Genomic DNA, 16,709 nt, shown 5'->3' with positions numbered 1-16,709 from the left:
GAAGAACATCTCTGAACACAGAACACGCTGAACCTTGAAGTGGACAAGCTGCAGCAGCAGATGTCCATGGGCACACACACAGTGGCCTCTATATTAGGTACAGGAGGTGCTGCGTGGCCACTGAGCAGACTTAATTGGCAGAGATTTTAAAGGGAAGCTTGTGTAAACCATTTCACCCAAAGGGCGTGGAATCCCTTGTCCCGTTTACCAGGTGCCGAGGTGAGCACATGAGGAGATCCTGTCTGAAAGGCTGTGGATCGGGTGTTGGGACACAGTCCTGGCCTCCTTCCATGGGGAATTCTATCCAACATGCATCCCTCCCTCAATGTCACAGAGATTTCCAAACAGACTCTCAGGTTTATTAATTTAGAGATATAGTGCGGACCAGGCTTTTCCAGCCCTTCGAGCCCTGCCACCCAGCAACCACCGATTTAATGCCAGCCTAATCACAGGACCGTTTACAATGATCAATTAACCTGCTAACTGGTACACCTTGGACTGTGGGAGGAAACCAGAGCTCCAGGAGGAAATCATCGTGTTCACTGGGAGGACATACAAACTCCTTACAGACGGTGCCGGATTTGAACTCCAAACTCCGATGCCCTGAGCTGTAATAGCATTGTATTAACCGTTACACTACCATGGTGCCCCAAGAAGGGACCACATTTCCTCCTGCACATGTGTGGCTGCCTTCAGAATGTACATTATTGGCTGGAACATGTTGTTAGATGTCCAGAGTTTGTGCAAAGTTTTCTGGGAACTCAATTATTAGTTTAGCTTAATTTGGAGATTTTGCGAGGGCTTTCATTATACAGTGTCAGCAGGAGACTTTTGTCATAGAGTCACGGAAAAGTACTGCACAGAAACAGGCCCTTTGGCCCATCTAGTGTGTGTCAATCCATTTCAACTGCATACTCCCGTCGACCTGCACCCAGCCAATTGCCCTCCATACCCCTACCATCCAAACTTCTCTTAAATGTTGTTCAAGTAGCTCGTTCCACACTCTCATCACCCTCTGAGTGAAGAAGTTTCCCCAAACTCTTCACCTTTTGCCCTTAACCCATGACCTCTAATTGCAGTGCCACCCAACCGCAGTGGAAATTCATGTAGGGATGTGAATTAATTCACTGGGCTGTCAATCTACTTCATAATTCATTGACCTTTTACATTTGGAGTCATAGAGTCACAGAGAACAGAAACAGGCCTTTTGGCCCAGCTCGTCCTTACCATTTGTGAGATTCATCACCTCACCAAAGACTCGAGCAAATTTCTACAGATGTACCATGGAGAGCATTCTGATTAGTTGCATCACCATCTGGTACAGAGGGGCCACTGCACAGGACCGGAAAAAGCTGCAGAAAGTTGTGAACTCCGCCGGCTCCATCATGGGCACTGGCCTCCCCAGCAGTGAGGGCACTCTCAGAAGACAGCACCCATCACCAAGGAACCTCATCACCCAGGTCATGCCCACTTCTCATTGCTACCATCAAGGAAAAAGTACAGGAGCCTGAAGACACACACTCAACACTTCAGGAACAGCTTCTTCCCTGCTGCCATGGATTTCTGAATGGACAATGAACCCATAAGCTCTACCTCACTATTTTTGCACTATTTATTTTATTTATATTTCTTATTGTAAATTATTATTTTTGGTATACTGCTGCTACAAAACAACAAATTTCCTGACCTATGTCAGTGATAAAAAAGACCCAGTCCTGATTGTGATTCCAGTTAGTCTCATCAGCCTGTGTACACGGCAGGCATACGTTAGTGTAAAGGTTAACAGAACATTGTTACAGTGGCAGTGACATGGGTTCAATTCAGCTGCATTCTGTAAGGAGTTTGTATGTTCTCCCTGTGGCCACGTGGGTTTCCCCCAAGAGCTCCGGTTTCCTCCCACATCCTAAATGCATGAGGTTAACTGACTGCTGTAAATTGTCCCCAGAGTGTGGATCTGGAATAGGAATTGGTTAATTATTGTCACATGTACGGAGGAACAGTGAAAGGCTTGAATTGCATATCGTTCATACAGATCATTTCAGTCATCATCATCACGTGCCATGTCGTATGATATGGGCAATCATGCTCTTCACCATAACTGTTCTCGTAAAGTCACTGCCCACAAGAAGGCAAAGGCAAACCACTTCTGTAGAAACATTTGCCAAGAACATGGAAAAACTATGATCATCTACAAAATTCCACATGGCACATAATGAATGAATGTTACAAGATTATGAGGCTGTCAAGCAGTAATAAATCACGGCAACTAGACCTGCTGTGTTGTCTAGAAGACGTTTTGCCACTCATCCGAGAGTCTTCTTCAGTTCTGATCCATGGTGGGTAGTTTTCTGGTTTATAAACTCTGAGGCTACATCCACACTATGCCAGATAATTTTGAAAACGCCGGTTTCAAGTAAAAACGACAGGCGTACACACTAAGCGTTTTTCAAAATATCTCTGTCCACACTAACACGGATATTTGGGCGAATCTCCTCTACTGGGCATGCGCAGGACATACAGAAAACAAGCGAAGAGGAAACGATATACTTGGTGCGCGTTTGTCCAGTTACAGAGTAGAAAAACTTAAAAGCAATTGCTCTTGGCTCTCGCGCAGGAGGACTTAAAACAAAAAAAAACAAATACTGGAGCGTATGGAGGCAACCAACAGGGAGTCCACGGACAGTATGACCCAGCTGACGATGAACATTGAAAAACTGACTAACTCTGTTGCATTAGTAAAGCACCTTGTTAAATGTATAAAACATGTCTACATCAGTGTTATCTTGTATTTCCATACAATGTTACGTTAGGCTGTTACACATCTATTGTCAGAGAAGTACTTGCATAAATAGATAAACCACCTTCATACAAGCAAGGACAGAAAACAGGGCAAAGTGAGTATACTTATTTATTCAGTAAGCTATGGGTCAAAGTATTTGGTGAGTACATTTCTAACCCTTCTGGCTTCAGTCTCGTTGCCGTTTGTTCTGAAATTGTTAGGCTTGCGAAGCGCAGAATCAAATATCGCTGTGATTGTACGCTCTAGTATCAATTGTTTGGCGACAATAAAGTAATAATAATAAAACAATGAAATGCCGGGCTGCCGCCATCTGTTGTGGCACGTCATGACAGCGGTTTTAAAAAGCTCCGCTTACCCCGTCCACACTGCAACGGATATTAGGCGTTTTCAGATTTATTCACTCTGGAGACCGTTTCTGAAAATCTCTGTTTCAGGGGATGAAAACGCCGTTTTAGTGTGGACAGAGAGTCAAAACGAAGAGAAAAAGCTTTGTTTTCAAAATTATCCGGCGTAGTGAGGACATAGCCTTAGTTGTTTAAAGGTATATCAATCACATGAGGGTCGTTAAAGAGTCTTAAAGGTAATGAGAGTGTCATTAGTCTTATCGTTGCATGAATGGAGGTGTGACTGTTGTGGAGACGCCAGGGTAGAGATGTTAGGACTGTATTGTAAGTAGCGCATACCCCACCCCCTCTGCTCAGGGATGGGTTTTCCAGCTTGACAAAGATGGCCTCTTTAACCCTTCTTTCAAAACACCTGTCCTCCTTGCCCAAAATGTACATTGTTATCATCAAAGGAGTTTCTCTTGAATTGAATTGACTTTATTTCTTACATCCTTCACATATGAAGAGTAAAAATCGTTACGTTACATCTCTGTCTAAATGTGCAACAATAGTAGTGTAATTTATAATAAATAGAACTGTCAATGTAACATAAAACACATTCAAATCAGCGTGAGTTAATCAGCTTGATGGCCTTATGGAAGAAACCGTCCTGGCTTTTATGCTGCAGTATCGCTTCCCAGATGGTAACGGCTGGAATAGATTGTGGTTGGGGTATCTTTGGTCCCCAATGATCCTACAGGTCCTTTCTACACACCTGTCTTTGTTAATGTCCTGAATCATGGGAAGTTTACATCTACAGATGCGCTGGGCTGTCTGCACCACTCTCTGCAGAATGCTGCGATTAAGGGAGGTACAGTTCCCATACCAGGCAGTGATGCAGCCAGTCAGGATGCTCTCAATTGTGTCCCTGTAGAAATTTCTTAGGATTTGGGGGCCCATACCAAACTTCTTCAACCGTCTGAGATGAAAGAGGCGCTGTTGTGTACAGACCACATGAGGTCCTTGGTGATGTAGATACCGAGGAATTTAAAGCTGCTTACCCTCTCAACCCCAGATCCATTGATGTCAATAGGGGTTAGTCCGTCTCCATTCCTCCTGTAAACCACAACCAGCTCTTGTCCTTTAGGTGTAGATATACAGCTGGGTCTTGACCTGAGGTGTAAGCCCTCCTATGTTGGGCCATCTGTTTGTGGTTGTTTTGTCTCACTGATATACAAATCTGTGCGGTTCTCATTGCATTGGATAGCATTTACAATATTGCTCTGTTTATGTTTGGGTGTCCACAAAACCACATACCTGAACTCCACGATCTCAGATAATCAGTCACTTGAACGTGAGGTCAACAAGCGCATTGGAAAAGCAGCCACAACCTTCTCAAGGTTGACTAAGAGAGTCTGGGCCAACAACAGACTCGCCATGAACACCAAGGTCCAGGTGTACACAGCCTGTGTGCTGAGCACTTTCCTCTACGCCAGCCAAACTTGGACCCTGCGCACAAATCGAGAGCAGCGACTCAACGCTTTCCGTATGTGCTGCCTCAGACGCATACTTGGTATCAGCTGGGAGGGCAAGGTTACCAACAACACAGTGCTCGAGGGAGCAGGCACCACCTCCATGTTCACCTTCCTGAAATGGTATTCACTGGTGAGGGCTGGGCCACAACCTGCGCGTGGCAGACGGATGCATATCGAGAGAGCTTCTTCTTGGGGAGCTGGTGTCCGGAAAGCGGCCAACAGGAAGACCCCAGCTGCGCTACAAGGACACCTGCAAGCGCGGACTCAAGGCCCTTGGTATAGCAGCAACACGTGGCAGTCGCTCACCTCAGACAGGTGTGCCTGGAAGCAGGAGGTGAAGAAGGGTCTCTTGAGGTCCAAGAACACTCTGATGCGGCAAGCAGAGGAAAAGAGAGCCGCCGAAAGCTCTGTCCCCAAGCTGCCCGAGACGTCAGAGCTGCCTCAGCGTTCTGCTGTACAGTGTGGCAAGGACTGTCACTCTGCATTGAACTCCACAGTCACAGCAGACACTGCTTAACCCAGACCACCTGTGATCCCCTGGGATCGACGGCCGCCCATAACGGTAGGATCCGTGGGGTGGGTGAGTTTCTGTCTGACTGTGCTCATAGGTTTGAAAATCCAGCAGAACTCCAGCAACATATGGGATGACTATGTTTTTCCATCTGCTTTGCTCTTTGTCAAACTGGAAAACCCATCACTGAACAGAAGGGTGGGGAACGACACCACCTATCAGCTAATTACAATACAGTCCTAACATCTCCACCCCGGAGTATCCACAACAGTTCACATCTCCATTCATGCATACGTAAGACTAATGACCCTCTATGACTCTTAACGATCCCCAGCTGATTGCTATACCTTTGAACAACTCACAGAGTTTATAAACCGGAAAACTACCCACCATGGATCAGAACGGAAGAAGTCTCTTGGATGAGTGACAAAACGTCTCCTAGACAACACAGCAAGTCCAGTTGCTGTGATTTACGACTGCCTGATTATACAATGACTGAGAACCTTCATGGACAAGATTATGATGGGTATGAGGTTGGGTGAGACTAGAAATAGAGGTCATAGGTTAAGGGTGAAAGGTGAAATGTTAAAGGGAACCTGAGGGGGTTCCTTGGTCTCCTTGGATCCCACGCCTCAATTCTTTCTGAATCAGCCTCTAATGGGGAACCGAACTGCCGGTCAGAGTGATAGACAGAGGTTCAAATGTAACACTTAAGAGGAGCTTGGGCAAGTACATGGTTGGAAGAGGTTTGGGGGGGGGGAATATGGTCTGGGAAAAGGTATGTGGGACTAGACAGAAGATCAGGTCAACATGGACTAGATGGGCTGAAGGGCCTATTTCAGAGCTGCAGTGCTCTGTGATTCAAAGTTTCTATGACCGTAGAAAGATAACTTCCCCATGTTTTCACAGAATGTTGAGAGCATTAATTAAAGACACTTACTGAAGTTACTTTGACTAACAATTGCTTCCTGGGACCAGATGGGTAACAAGCTGGGGTCTAGGGAAGTGCAGAGCTGACGGGTGCCTGTCAACATGGAGCAGTTCCCAAACGTAGGGTCTAGAGCGGCAGCAATGAACCCCTAGAATGTCACTCCATCAAAACCCCAGCAGAAAGTTCACCAGCAAAGGTTATTATTTTAACTTGTATTGAACCCTGTATCTTCGAACTTTAATCAAGGACCATGCTATGAGGAGGTGTGGACAATCTACGTTCAGTTTTGGTCACCCAGAGAGCTGTGGTTCAACTGGAGAGGGTGCCAAAAAGGGGCATAGGTGTGGTGAATGGTAACAGACTTTTCCCCAGGGTAGGGGAGTCCAAAACTCATGCGTGTGGTTTTAGGATGAGAGGGGTAAGATTTAAAAGAGAACTGAGGGGCAACTTTTTCCACACAGAGGACAGTGAGTATATGGAACAAGCTGTCGAAGAAAGTGATTGAGGCAGATACAATAGTATCATTTAAGAAGCACTTTGATAGGTACGTGGAAGGACAGAGCTTGGAGGTGTATGAGGCAGTGTCCTGGGCCCAACATATTGATGGAGTTACAAAGAAGGCACAACAGTGGCTATATTTCATCAGGAGTTTGAGGAGATTTGGTAAGTCACCAAAGACATTCACAAATTTCCATAGAGGTACTGTGGACAGCATTCTAACAGGCTGCACCACCATCTGGTATGGAGGGGTGGGGGCCACTGCACAGGACTGAAATAAGCTGCAGAGAGTTGTAACCTCAGCCAGCTCCATCATGGGAACCAGCCTCCCCAGCATCCAGGACATCTCCATGCTTCAAAAGGGCAGCGTCCATCATTAAGGACCCCTATCAGCCAGGACATGCCCTCTTCTCATTGTTACCGTCAGGAAGGAGCTACAGGAGCCTGAAAAGCCACACTCCACAATTCAGCAACAGTTCCTTCCCCATCACCATCAGGTTCCTGAATGGACAATGACTCCATGTACACTACCACACTGTTTTTCTCTTTCCGCGCTACTTATTTAATACATTTACCACCAAAGTATGTGTACTACATACAACTTTGACATTCGTCTTCTTGCAGGCAGCCACAAAACCAAGAAACACAACAGAACGGCTAAGAGCCAAAGGAACACGAGCCAATAGAATTCAAAGATCAACTGAAGGGGTAGCCAATCAGGACCAAGGAAAATGAATGGGGGTGGGGAGGGGGCTATATAAATGCCAGCAGTTCCAGAGAGAAACACCGACAACTGTGCACTGAGGATGTCACCTCGACTGATGAAGTGCCTGCAAGCTAATTAACAAGCTCAGCGAACACTGCAACATCAAATAATAGAGCCTACTAAAAAATCACACACAAAAGACCATCAAATAGCCAGTGTGTCAGCCTTTCTGCACCTCACTCTATCATAATATTCATATGTTTCCAGAATTCTGTACTGGTGTGAATTCAGTGTGCAATTTTAAATAAGGTTTTTACCAGTCCGCCTCTGCTTCCCTTTACGCCTTTGGGACCCTGTGGGAAAAATATAAAAAAAAGCTAAATTGAAAATAATTTTAACTGGAATGTGAGATACTTAAGAGACAGAACGGAGAACATAGACCAGTACGATAGTGGATAATGCTTGTGTTGACTACTATGCCAAATTAAATTAAATTTATAAACCTACAAGGTTCTGCAGATGCTGGGAATGCAGAGCAACACACACAAAACGTTGGAGAAGCTCAGCAGGTCAGGCAGAATATAGGAAGGGGAATAAAGACTCTACTTTTTGGCCAGGATACTTCATCAGGACTGGAAAGGAAGGGGGGAAGATGCCAGAATAAGAAAGTGTGGGGAGATGGGGGAGGACAGTACAAAATGGCAGATAGTTAAGAGGGAATGAAATAGAGACTGGGAGGTGGGTAGGTGGAAGAGGTAAAGGGCTGAAGAAAGAATCTGACAGAAGTTGACAGTGGACCATGATAGAAAGGGAAGGAGAAGGGGAACCAGAGGGAGGTGATAGGCAGGTAAGGAGAAGAGAAGGGGTGAGAGGGGAACCAGATGAGGAAAGGAAAAAGAGAGAAGGGGGGAGCGGGGAAGTTTGAGAAATTAATGTTCATGCCATCAGGTTGGAGGCTACCCAGGTGGAATATGAGGAATGCTTGATCAAATTAATCTTATCTGCCTGCACATGATCGTGGTCATGTGCCTGTCCACATGCCTCTAAAACACCACTGTTGTGTCTGCCTCCACCACCCCACCCCACCTTGTATCAAAAAACTTGCCCTGCACATCTCCTTTAAACTCCCCCCCCCCCCACCTTAAAGCTATGCCTCTGGTATTTGATGTTTCCACCCTAGGAAATAGATTCTGATTATCTACCCTTTATATGCCTCTCATAATTCTAGAAACTTCTATCATGTCACCCCCCCACCCCCCAAGCCTCCTGCACTCCAGAGAAAACAAGCCCAATTTATTTATTTAGTGATATGGCGTGGAGTGTGCCCCTCTGGCCTTTCGAACCAGAAACACCACAACCCCGATTAACCCTAACCTAATCACGGGACAACCAATTAACCTACCCAGTACGTCTTTGAACTGTGGGAGGAAAGTGGAGCGTCTGGGGGAAACCCATGCAGTCTACGTGAAGGACATACAGACTCTTTACAGCGGACCTGAGCTGTAACAGTGTTGTACTAATCACCAAGCTACTGTGATGCCCAATCTGCAAATTCCCACCACGAAGAAATTGTGATCACTGCTCCCTCCTGAAACTTTGATCACCTGACCAGGCCTGCTCCTCAGTACAAGGTCACGTGCTCTCCATTCCAGGCAACATTCTCCCACTCTGTAATAAGGTGACTGAGTGCTTGTCCTTGGATTATGCAGAATGGGTCACTGCTGGGGATGACCCAGTCAACCGTTTTCCCTGTGACATGAGAAATGAGAAGTGGCTACACAGGTAGGTGTGATAGTAAAGGAGGCACAAAGTATGTCTGCCCTCATTAGTCGAGGAACTGAGTGCAAGAGTCGAGAAGTTATCTTTATGAAGCTTTATGAAGCTCTAGTTAGGCGGCACTTGGAGTATTGCATACAGTTCTGGTCAGGCGATTACAGGATGGATGTGGGAGCTGTGGACATGGTGTGAGGTTTACTGGGATTATAGGAATGAGCCATAAGGAAAGGCTGGACAAACTTAGTTGTTTTCTTTGGAACAGTGGAGGCTGATGGGAGATCTGATCGAGGTGTATGAGATTATGAGAGACACAGATGTTTACTGTCTTTTCACAAGGTGTAATCAGTCTATTCTTAGATCCACACATACAGTTTTTCTCTCTTTCTCGTGTGTACACACACACACATGCATACACAAGCATACAGAGAGTCTGTCACACACACACACACATACATAAGCATACAGTCACACACACACACACATACAGAGTCTCACACACACGAGCGCACACACACACACACAGAGTCTCTCACACACACACACACACATGTGTACAGAGAGTCACACACACACACACATGCATACAGAGAGTCTCACACACACATACACATGCATACAGAGAGTCTCTCACACACACACACTAGCTGGGTTTGGGCAGAGATATGAGTGAAGATTGCAAAGGGAATGGCATGGTCGGTCAGTCCTGTTTCCTCTCTGATATGCCAGTCTTGTGACCCACTGCCAAAGTTATGGACTGTTCTTGGATAAAATACACTGTTTAAGATCATAAGACATAGGAGCAGTATTAGGCCAACTGGCCCATCGAGTCTGCTCCACCATTCAATCGTGGCTGATCCTTTTTCCTATCTCCTCCACAACCCCAGTTCCCGGCCTTCTCCCTGTAACCTTTGATGCTGTATCGACTGTTTAAGAGCCCGGCTAACGCAAGGAATGACATGGAACACAGAATAATGTGGAGAACAGAAGTGTGTTGTGCATGTCTGGCTGATATGCAGTAAGATCAGTGTGGGAGGTGATGCCAATGCCATGTCTGGCTGACGTGTAGTAAGATTGATCTGGCAGGTGTTGCCAAAGTTGTTTCCGTGGATACTTACAGGTGTCCCAGCCGGACCAGTGATTCCAGCTGGTCCAATCAGTCCGGGATTACCCTGTTCACAACAGAAAAGAAATCGGCATTAACAGAAGAACATAAACCGATTGCACAGGCTCTCAACACAAACACATCGACACAGGTACAAAGTGCGATCAAGAACTGGCCACTTGGGACATCCTGTCTGTGCCAGGTTGGTGAGTTCACAGCTGCTCTGCTCGTAACGTTGGCTCCACATTCCCAATATTTCACTCCGGGGAGTTGATGGGAATATGGAGGGAATAACACAGAAAGTGTATTAATGGGCAGTTGATGGTCAGCATGGGCTTGGCAGCCGGAAGGGGCTGTTTCCGTGCTATAAGCCTCTGTTACATTGTGCTTGGTGCTACTGATGGTGTGGTACAGAGCACATTCACAGTAAAAGCATTACAGCTGGGTGGGTGACAGGTGACCTGACACGACAGAAGCTTCAAACAGGCCAAAAAGTTTACTTACGAATAATCCCGTCTGGCCCTTGGGACCACGAATTCCTTTAAAACCGACCTCTCCAACTGGACCCTGTCAAAAGCAACACACAGTGTGGGTTCCCAGCTGATACACACTTTTGTGACTGTCCGCACATTCAGCTCGTTCTGTTACCCCGCCACACACCCACAGCTGTCCACGTTGTGTGGCTTCCGTAAAGCTACCAGCTCTTTGGTCGTTTGGAGCAGAGGCTGTGGTTATTGGGATTCTCCCACTCCCATTAGGTAGAAGGTACAAAAGCCGGAAGACATGTACCACCAAGCTCACGGACAGCTTCTGTATCACTGTTATCGGACGATTGAACAGTTCCCTATGATGATAAAATGGACTCTTGACCTCATTATGGGATCAAACCTTATTGTCTACCTGAACTATACTTTCTTTTTAACTGTAATAATTCTGCTTTCTGTGTCATGGTTTCATCTGGCTGTTCCCCTTTGACGCTCCTTCTTCTTCTTCTTCTTCCTCGAGTTTTTACGGCAGTTGGCATCCACACTGTTGCATTGCTGCCATCTTCAGGATTTATTGTCCCTCATTGTCCATTCACTTTAAAGCCATCTTTCCAGTCCCGTCGTCCTTAAAAAACTAAACAACCATTTCCTCCCCTGATCACTCTCCCCACACTCCAATAAACCTTTAACGCCGTTCTCTACCAGTCCTATTTTGCGTAATTGTTGTAACATTTGTTGCCTTTCCTGTGCAAATTTCCGGCATGAAATAAGGATATCCTCTACTGTTTCAGTCTCCTGACATAGATCGCAAAAACCTGTTGGATGTTTATGATGGCCAGAGTGCCATTAAGGTTGCTGTGCCCAATTCTCAGTCCACTTATAATTACTTGCTCCTTCTGCTTTACTCCCCTACTTCTTCCCATATCTACTCTGTTCTGAATTGAATGTAAATGTCTTCCTTTTATTGCTCTATCCCAAAGCTGCTGCCACTGTTGATTTATCCTTCTCCACACTATGCTCTTCCCCTCTGATTTTGATAGTTTAATATTGACCTCTACAGATCCTTTTTTGGCTGCTGCTTTTGCCAGCCTATCTTCTGTCTCATTTCCCATAATACCCAAATGTGCTGGAACCCACATGAGTGCGATATTTTTGCCTGGTCTAGCCAGTCTTGAATTTACAAACAGGATTTCATAAGGCAGATCCTGGTGACCTCTAGCTGTACCTGCCTTAATGCCTGCAAGGGCTGACACAGAATCGCTACATATCATAACATTATTACAATCAACCTGCTCACTCCATTCTAGTGCTAACAATATGACAAACATTTCAACTGCATGTACACTCAAGCAATCAGGTGCTCTCTTGCTAATCTCCACTCGATAACTTGGTACAATTGCAGACCCTGTTGCTCCTGTTTCTGGATCCTTTGATCCATCAGTAAAAATCTGTATGTCTTTATACTTACATTCTCTATAACTATGATATTCACTGGGTATATCAGCCGTCTTATTACTGTGCTTGATCTTAAGCAATTCCAAATCTACAGAGGGATTTTCTAATACCCAGAAAGGTCTGACAGGCCACGCCACACTTGGACAAAACTCTTTATTGTATACACCCATATCTTTTGCTGTTTGCTCTCCTATCCAGCCAAAACTTTCTTTTTGTGACCTCTCCTTCTCCCAGCATGTCTGCAACACCCTTTTTGTAGGATGGCTATCACCATACCCCTTAAATTAATCCAGTAATTGGCCTCCAGCTGTTTACACCGCAGCCCCAGTGGCATTTCATTTGCTTCAACTTGGAGTGCACACACTGGGGAAGTTCTAACCACTCCCAAGCACACCCTTAGAGCCCGAGCTTGTACGATATCCAGTTCTGCCAGCACAGATTTTGCTGCTGACCCATATACAATACTTCCATAGTCTAATCTTGATCTTATTAATGCTACATAAATATACCTCAGTGATGCAAAATCAGCACCCCATTCCAATCCAGCAAGACACCTCCTGACATTTATCACATTTTTACATTTACTAACTACATATCTAACATGTTCTCTCCATATTAATCTCAGGTCAAAGTGCACTCCCAAAAACCAAAAACTTTCAACTTTCTCCAGGTTACTCCCATACAGATTCAAATTAAGTCCCCTGAACCTTTTCCTTGTAAAGAACATGGCTTTTGTCTTCTCCACTGAAAACCCCACTTTGTCCCCCACTCTTCAACTTGATTAATTCCACCTTGCATTTTCGTAACTACATGTTCAATATTTCTCCCTCTTTTCCACAAAGCCCCGTCATCTGCAAACAATGACTTTCCCACTTCTGTTGGAATATTTACGAATATATCATTTATCAAAATGGAGAATAAAGTTGGACTCACTACACTCCCCTGAGGCGTCCCCTTTTCTACAACATACTGGCTTGATAGCTCTGATCCTATCTTCACTTGTATAGTTCTCCCATTTAAAAAGTCCTTAAGCCAATTGAACATTGCCCCCCCAATTCCCACTAAATGTAGCTTGATTAGGAGCCCCTCTTTCCATAACATATCATAAGCTTTCTCAACATCAAAAAAAACCTGCAACCATTGTCTCTTTATTTACTTGAACTTTTCTTATTTCATCCCCTAGACACATCACTGGATCCATAGTATTCCCTCCTTTCCTGAACCTGCTTTGATACATTGCCACCATACTTCTACTTTCCAAGAAGTACACTAACCTCTCATTTATCATACGTTCCATAAGTTTACATACATGTGACGTCAAGGCAATTGGCCTGTAGTTTTCTGGCCTGTTGGCATCTTTCCCAGGTTTCCTTATTGGAATAATTATTGCCTCTCTCCAGCTCCCTGGTATTCTCCCTTCATCCCAGACTTTGTTATACGGAAGCAGTAGTTTCTCCAGACTCCCTTCACTCAAGTGTTTTATCATACTATAACACATTTCATCTTTACCTGGCGCAGTCTTTCCTGTTTTATCTAGTGCCTTTCTTAATTCTCCCATGCTGAAAGGGACACCTTGCACACCGTCAAGGTTAGTTTTCCCATAAAGCCTCCATATTTTCTGCTTTTTTTTGATGCTCCTTTCTCCCTGATTATACCCTAATTTCAGTCATTAGATTTCCAATAGCTGCTAGTTTATCTAATTACAGTCCACCTGGTTTTCATCAGAGACTGTGAAATAAGTACGGTGGCTTCTCTATCACAGGTTGCCAGTTTGTTGGTTTATTCTCGTGTGATACCTCGTTCTCTTGTCCGCTTAGAACCGTTAGTTCTAAGTTCAGTTTTAAGTTCTGCTCTAGTTTCAAGATAGTCCCTGTAGATCCCATCTCCTTGCCAAGATTCCTCCGGTTTGCTGTTCTACGTTCACGTCTATGCCAGCATCCCCAACTCAGTCGACGTGCCGGTGTCCTGCACTTGGGTTCTCCTCAGTCGCCCCATGCAACATTCTGTTATTGTTTTACCTTGTTCTACCTCAATGCATTGTGTAATTTTTTTTTTGAGATACAGCAAGGAACAGACCTTTCCAGCCCAACGAGATGCACCATCCAGCAATCCATCTGTTTAAATCTAGCCTAATCACAGGACAATTTACAATGACCAATTAACCTACTAACATAGAAAACATAGAAACAAAGAAAACCAGGCCCTTCAGCCCACAATGCTGTGCCGAACATGTCCTTACCATAGAAATTACCTAGGGTTACCCATAGCCCTCTATTTTTCTAAGCTCCATATACCAATCCAGGAGTCTCTTAAAAGACCCTATCTTATCCACCTCCACCACCGTCGCCGGCAGCCCATTCCATGCAATCACCACTCACTGCTTAAAAAACTTACCCCTGACATCTCTTCTGTACCTGTTTCCCAGCACCTTAAAACTGTGCCCTCTCATGTTGCCATTTCAGTTCTGGGAAAAAGCCTCTGACTATCCACTCGATCGATGCTTCTCATCATCTTATACACCTCTATCATGTCATCTCTCATCCTCTGTCGCTCCAAGGAAAAAAGGCCGAGTTCACTCAACCTATCCTCATAAGGCATGCTCCCCAATCCTGGCAACATCCTTGTAAATCTCCTCTGCACCCTTTCTATGGTTTCCACATCCTTCCTGTGACCAGAACTGAGCACAGTTCTCCAAGTGGGGTCTGACCAGGGTCCTGTATAGCTGCAACATTACCTCTCAGCTCCTAAACTTAATCCCACGATTGATGAAGGCCAATGCACCGTATGCCTTCTTAACCACAGAGTCAACCTGTGTGAGTGTCCTATGGACTCGGACCCCAAGATCTCTCTGAACCTCCATACTGCCAAGAGTCTTACAATTAATACTAAATTCTTCCATCATATTTGGCCAACCAAAATGAACCACCTCACACTTATCTGGGTTGAACTCCATCTGCCACTTCTCAGCCCAGTTTTGCATCCTATCAATGTCCTGCTGTAACCTCTGACAACCCTCCACACTATTCACAACACCCCCAACCTTTGTGTCATCAGCAAATTTACTAACCCATCCCTCCACTTCCTCATCCAGGTCATTTATAAAAATATCAAAGAGTAGAGGTACCAGAACAGATCCCTGAGGCACACCACTGGTCACCGACCTCCATCCAATGGTCACCAACAGACTTGTTTATTTTTTGGAAAATAAGGGACATTTTGATGCCTATCAAAATGGTTTTAGAACTGGAAGATCAACAATGGAATCTGTTGCCCTTTTAGATCATGATATTAAAAAGCATTTCAAAATAGAGAAGTAATGGTAAGTGTATTTCTAGATATTGAAAGAGCATATGACTCACTATGGAAGGATGGCTTATTAATTAAACTCTATGATGCAGGAATTAGAGGTAGAAGGTTTAATTGGATCAAAGGTTTCCTTAAGGAAAGGACAATTCAAGTAAGAATAGGTGGAACAAGCTCCAGGTCAATTAAAACAGGTAATGGTACCACTCAAGGAAGTATCATTAGTCCAGTTCTTTTTACTGTCATGATAAACGATATCTTTGATCAGGTAAGGACAGGATTTGGCAAATCATTGTTTGAAGACGATGGTGCAATCTGGAAAAGAGGAAGAAACAGCAAGTATATATTAAGGCAGGTACAAAAGGCTAAGATCAGTTGAAAACTGGGCTAATAAATGGGGTTTCAGGATTTCTGCTTCTAAGTCCAAATATATGATTTTTGGCTTTAGAAGAAAGATTCCTGATTGTGAATTGTGTCTATATGATTTTCCACTAGAAAAAGTCAAGGTATTCAAGTTTTTAGGTGTCTGGTTTGATGAAAGACTTACTTGGAGGGTTCATATAGATAAAACAATTGGAAAGTGTGAGAAAGTTTTAAATGTTATGAGAAGTATTGCTGGATGCAACTGGGGAGCAGGGCAGGAAACTATGTACTTAATATATCCAGCTACGATTAGATCAGTTATAGATTATGGTTGTATTGCTTATGGTTCCGCTGCTACGGCAGTGCTTGGAAAACTAGACACTGTGCAGTCCAAACCACTTAGACTCTGTTATGGAGCTTTTAGAACAACATCAGTCCCGGCATTATGTGTGGAGATGGGAGAAGTGCCTCTACACTTAAGACAAATTCAGTTGGGCCTGCAGTATTAGGTAAAACTAAATGGATTCAATCACAGCTGTCCATCAAAGTGTCTTTTGCAGGGGAAGTGGGAGCACCAAAGTAAAATTAAAAGATATCCATTTTTAGATTTGGTTAATAACTGGGCCGTGAAAATGAAACTGACTGAGGAAGACATAGCTGACCAAATTTGCTTGCCACCCGTCCCTTTTTGGCTCTTGCCAGAACCAGAAGTAGACCTATTTCTCCTTTTTCAGCTTCAAGGAAGCAGAGCAATTTCATCAGGGTTGATCACAAATGAGTATTTAAATAATAAATGGGGATCTTATCTGAAGATTTTTACTGATGGCTCAGTGGACCCACAGAGCAGTAGGGCAGGATTTGGGATGTATGTGTCTCAACTTGGAGTTAAGATTGGTCACCGGGTTTCAGATGGTGTTTCTG

At 44.5% G+C, this 16,709-nt stretch overlaps 1 protein-coding gene across 1 annotated transcript in view; it reads right to left on the bottom strand.

The window, feature by feature from the left end:
• LOC140206426 (uncharacterized) overlaps positions 1-16,709 on the bottom strand; it is a 620,054-nt gene that overhangs the window by 46,006 nt on the left and 557,339 nt on the right. The window contains exons 52-54 of the mRNA XM_072274794.1: positions 10,687-10,749; positions 10,196-10,249; positions 7,622-7,657 (exon numbers count right to left, since the gene is read on the bottom strand). Of these exons, the coding sequence (XP_072130895.1) occupies positions 7,622-7,657; positions 10,196-10,249; positions 10,687-10,749 (153 nt within the window). The remainder of the gene's footprint in view (positions 1-7,621; positions 7,658-10,195; positions 10,250-10,686; positions 10,750-16,709) is intronic.

The sequence above is a fragment of the Mobula birostris genome, chromosome 12 (genome assembly GCF_030028105.1).
Source record: "Mobula birostris isolate sMobBir1 chromosome 12, sMobBir1.hap1, whole genome shotgun sequence".
Classification (NCBI taxonomy): Eukaryota; Metazoa; Chordata; class Chondrichthyes; order Myliobatiformes; family Myliobatidae; genus Mobula; species Mobula birostris.
This window is presented reverse-complemented; position numbering and strand designations above follow the sequence as displayed.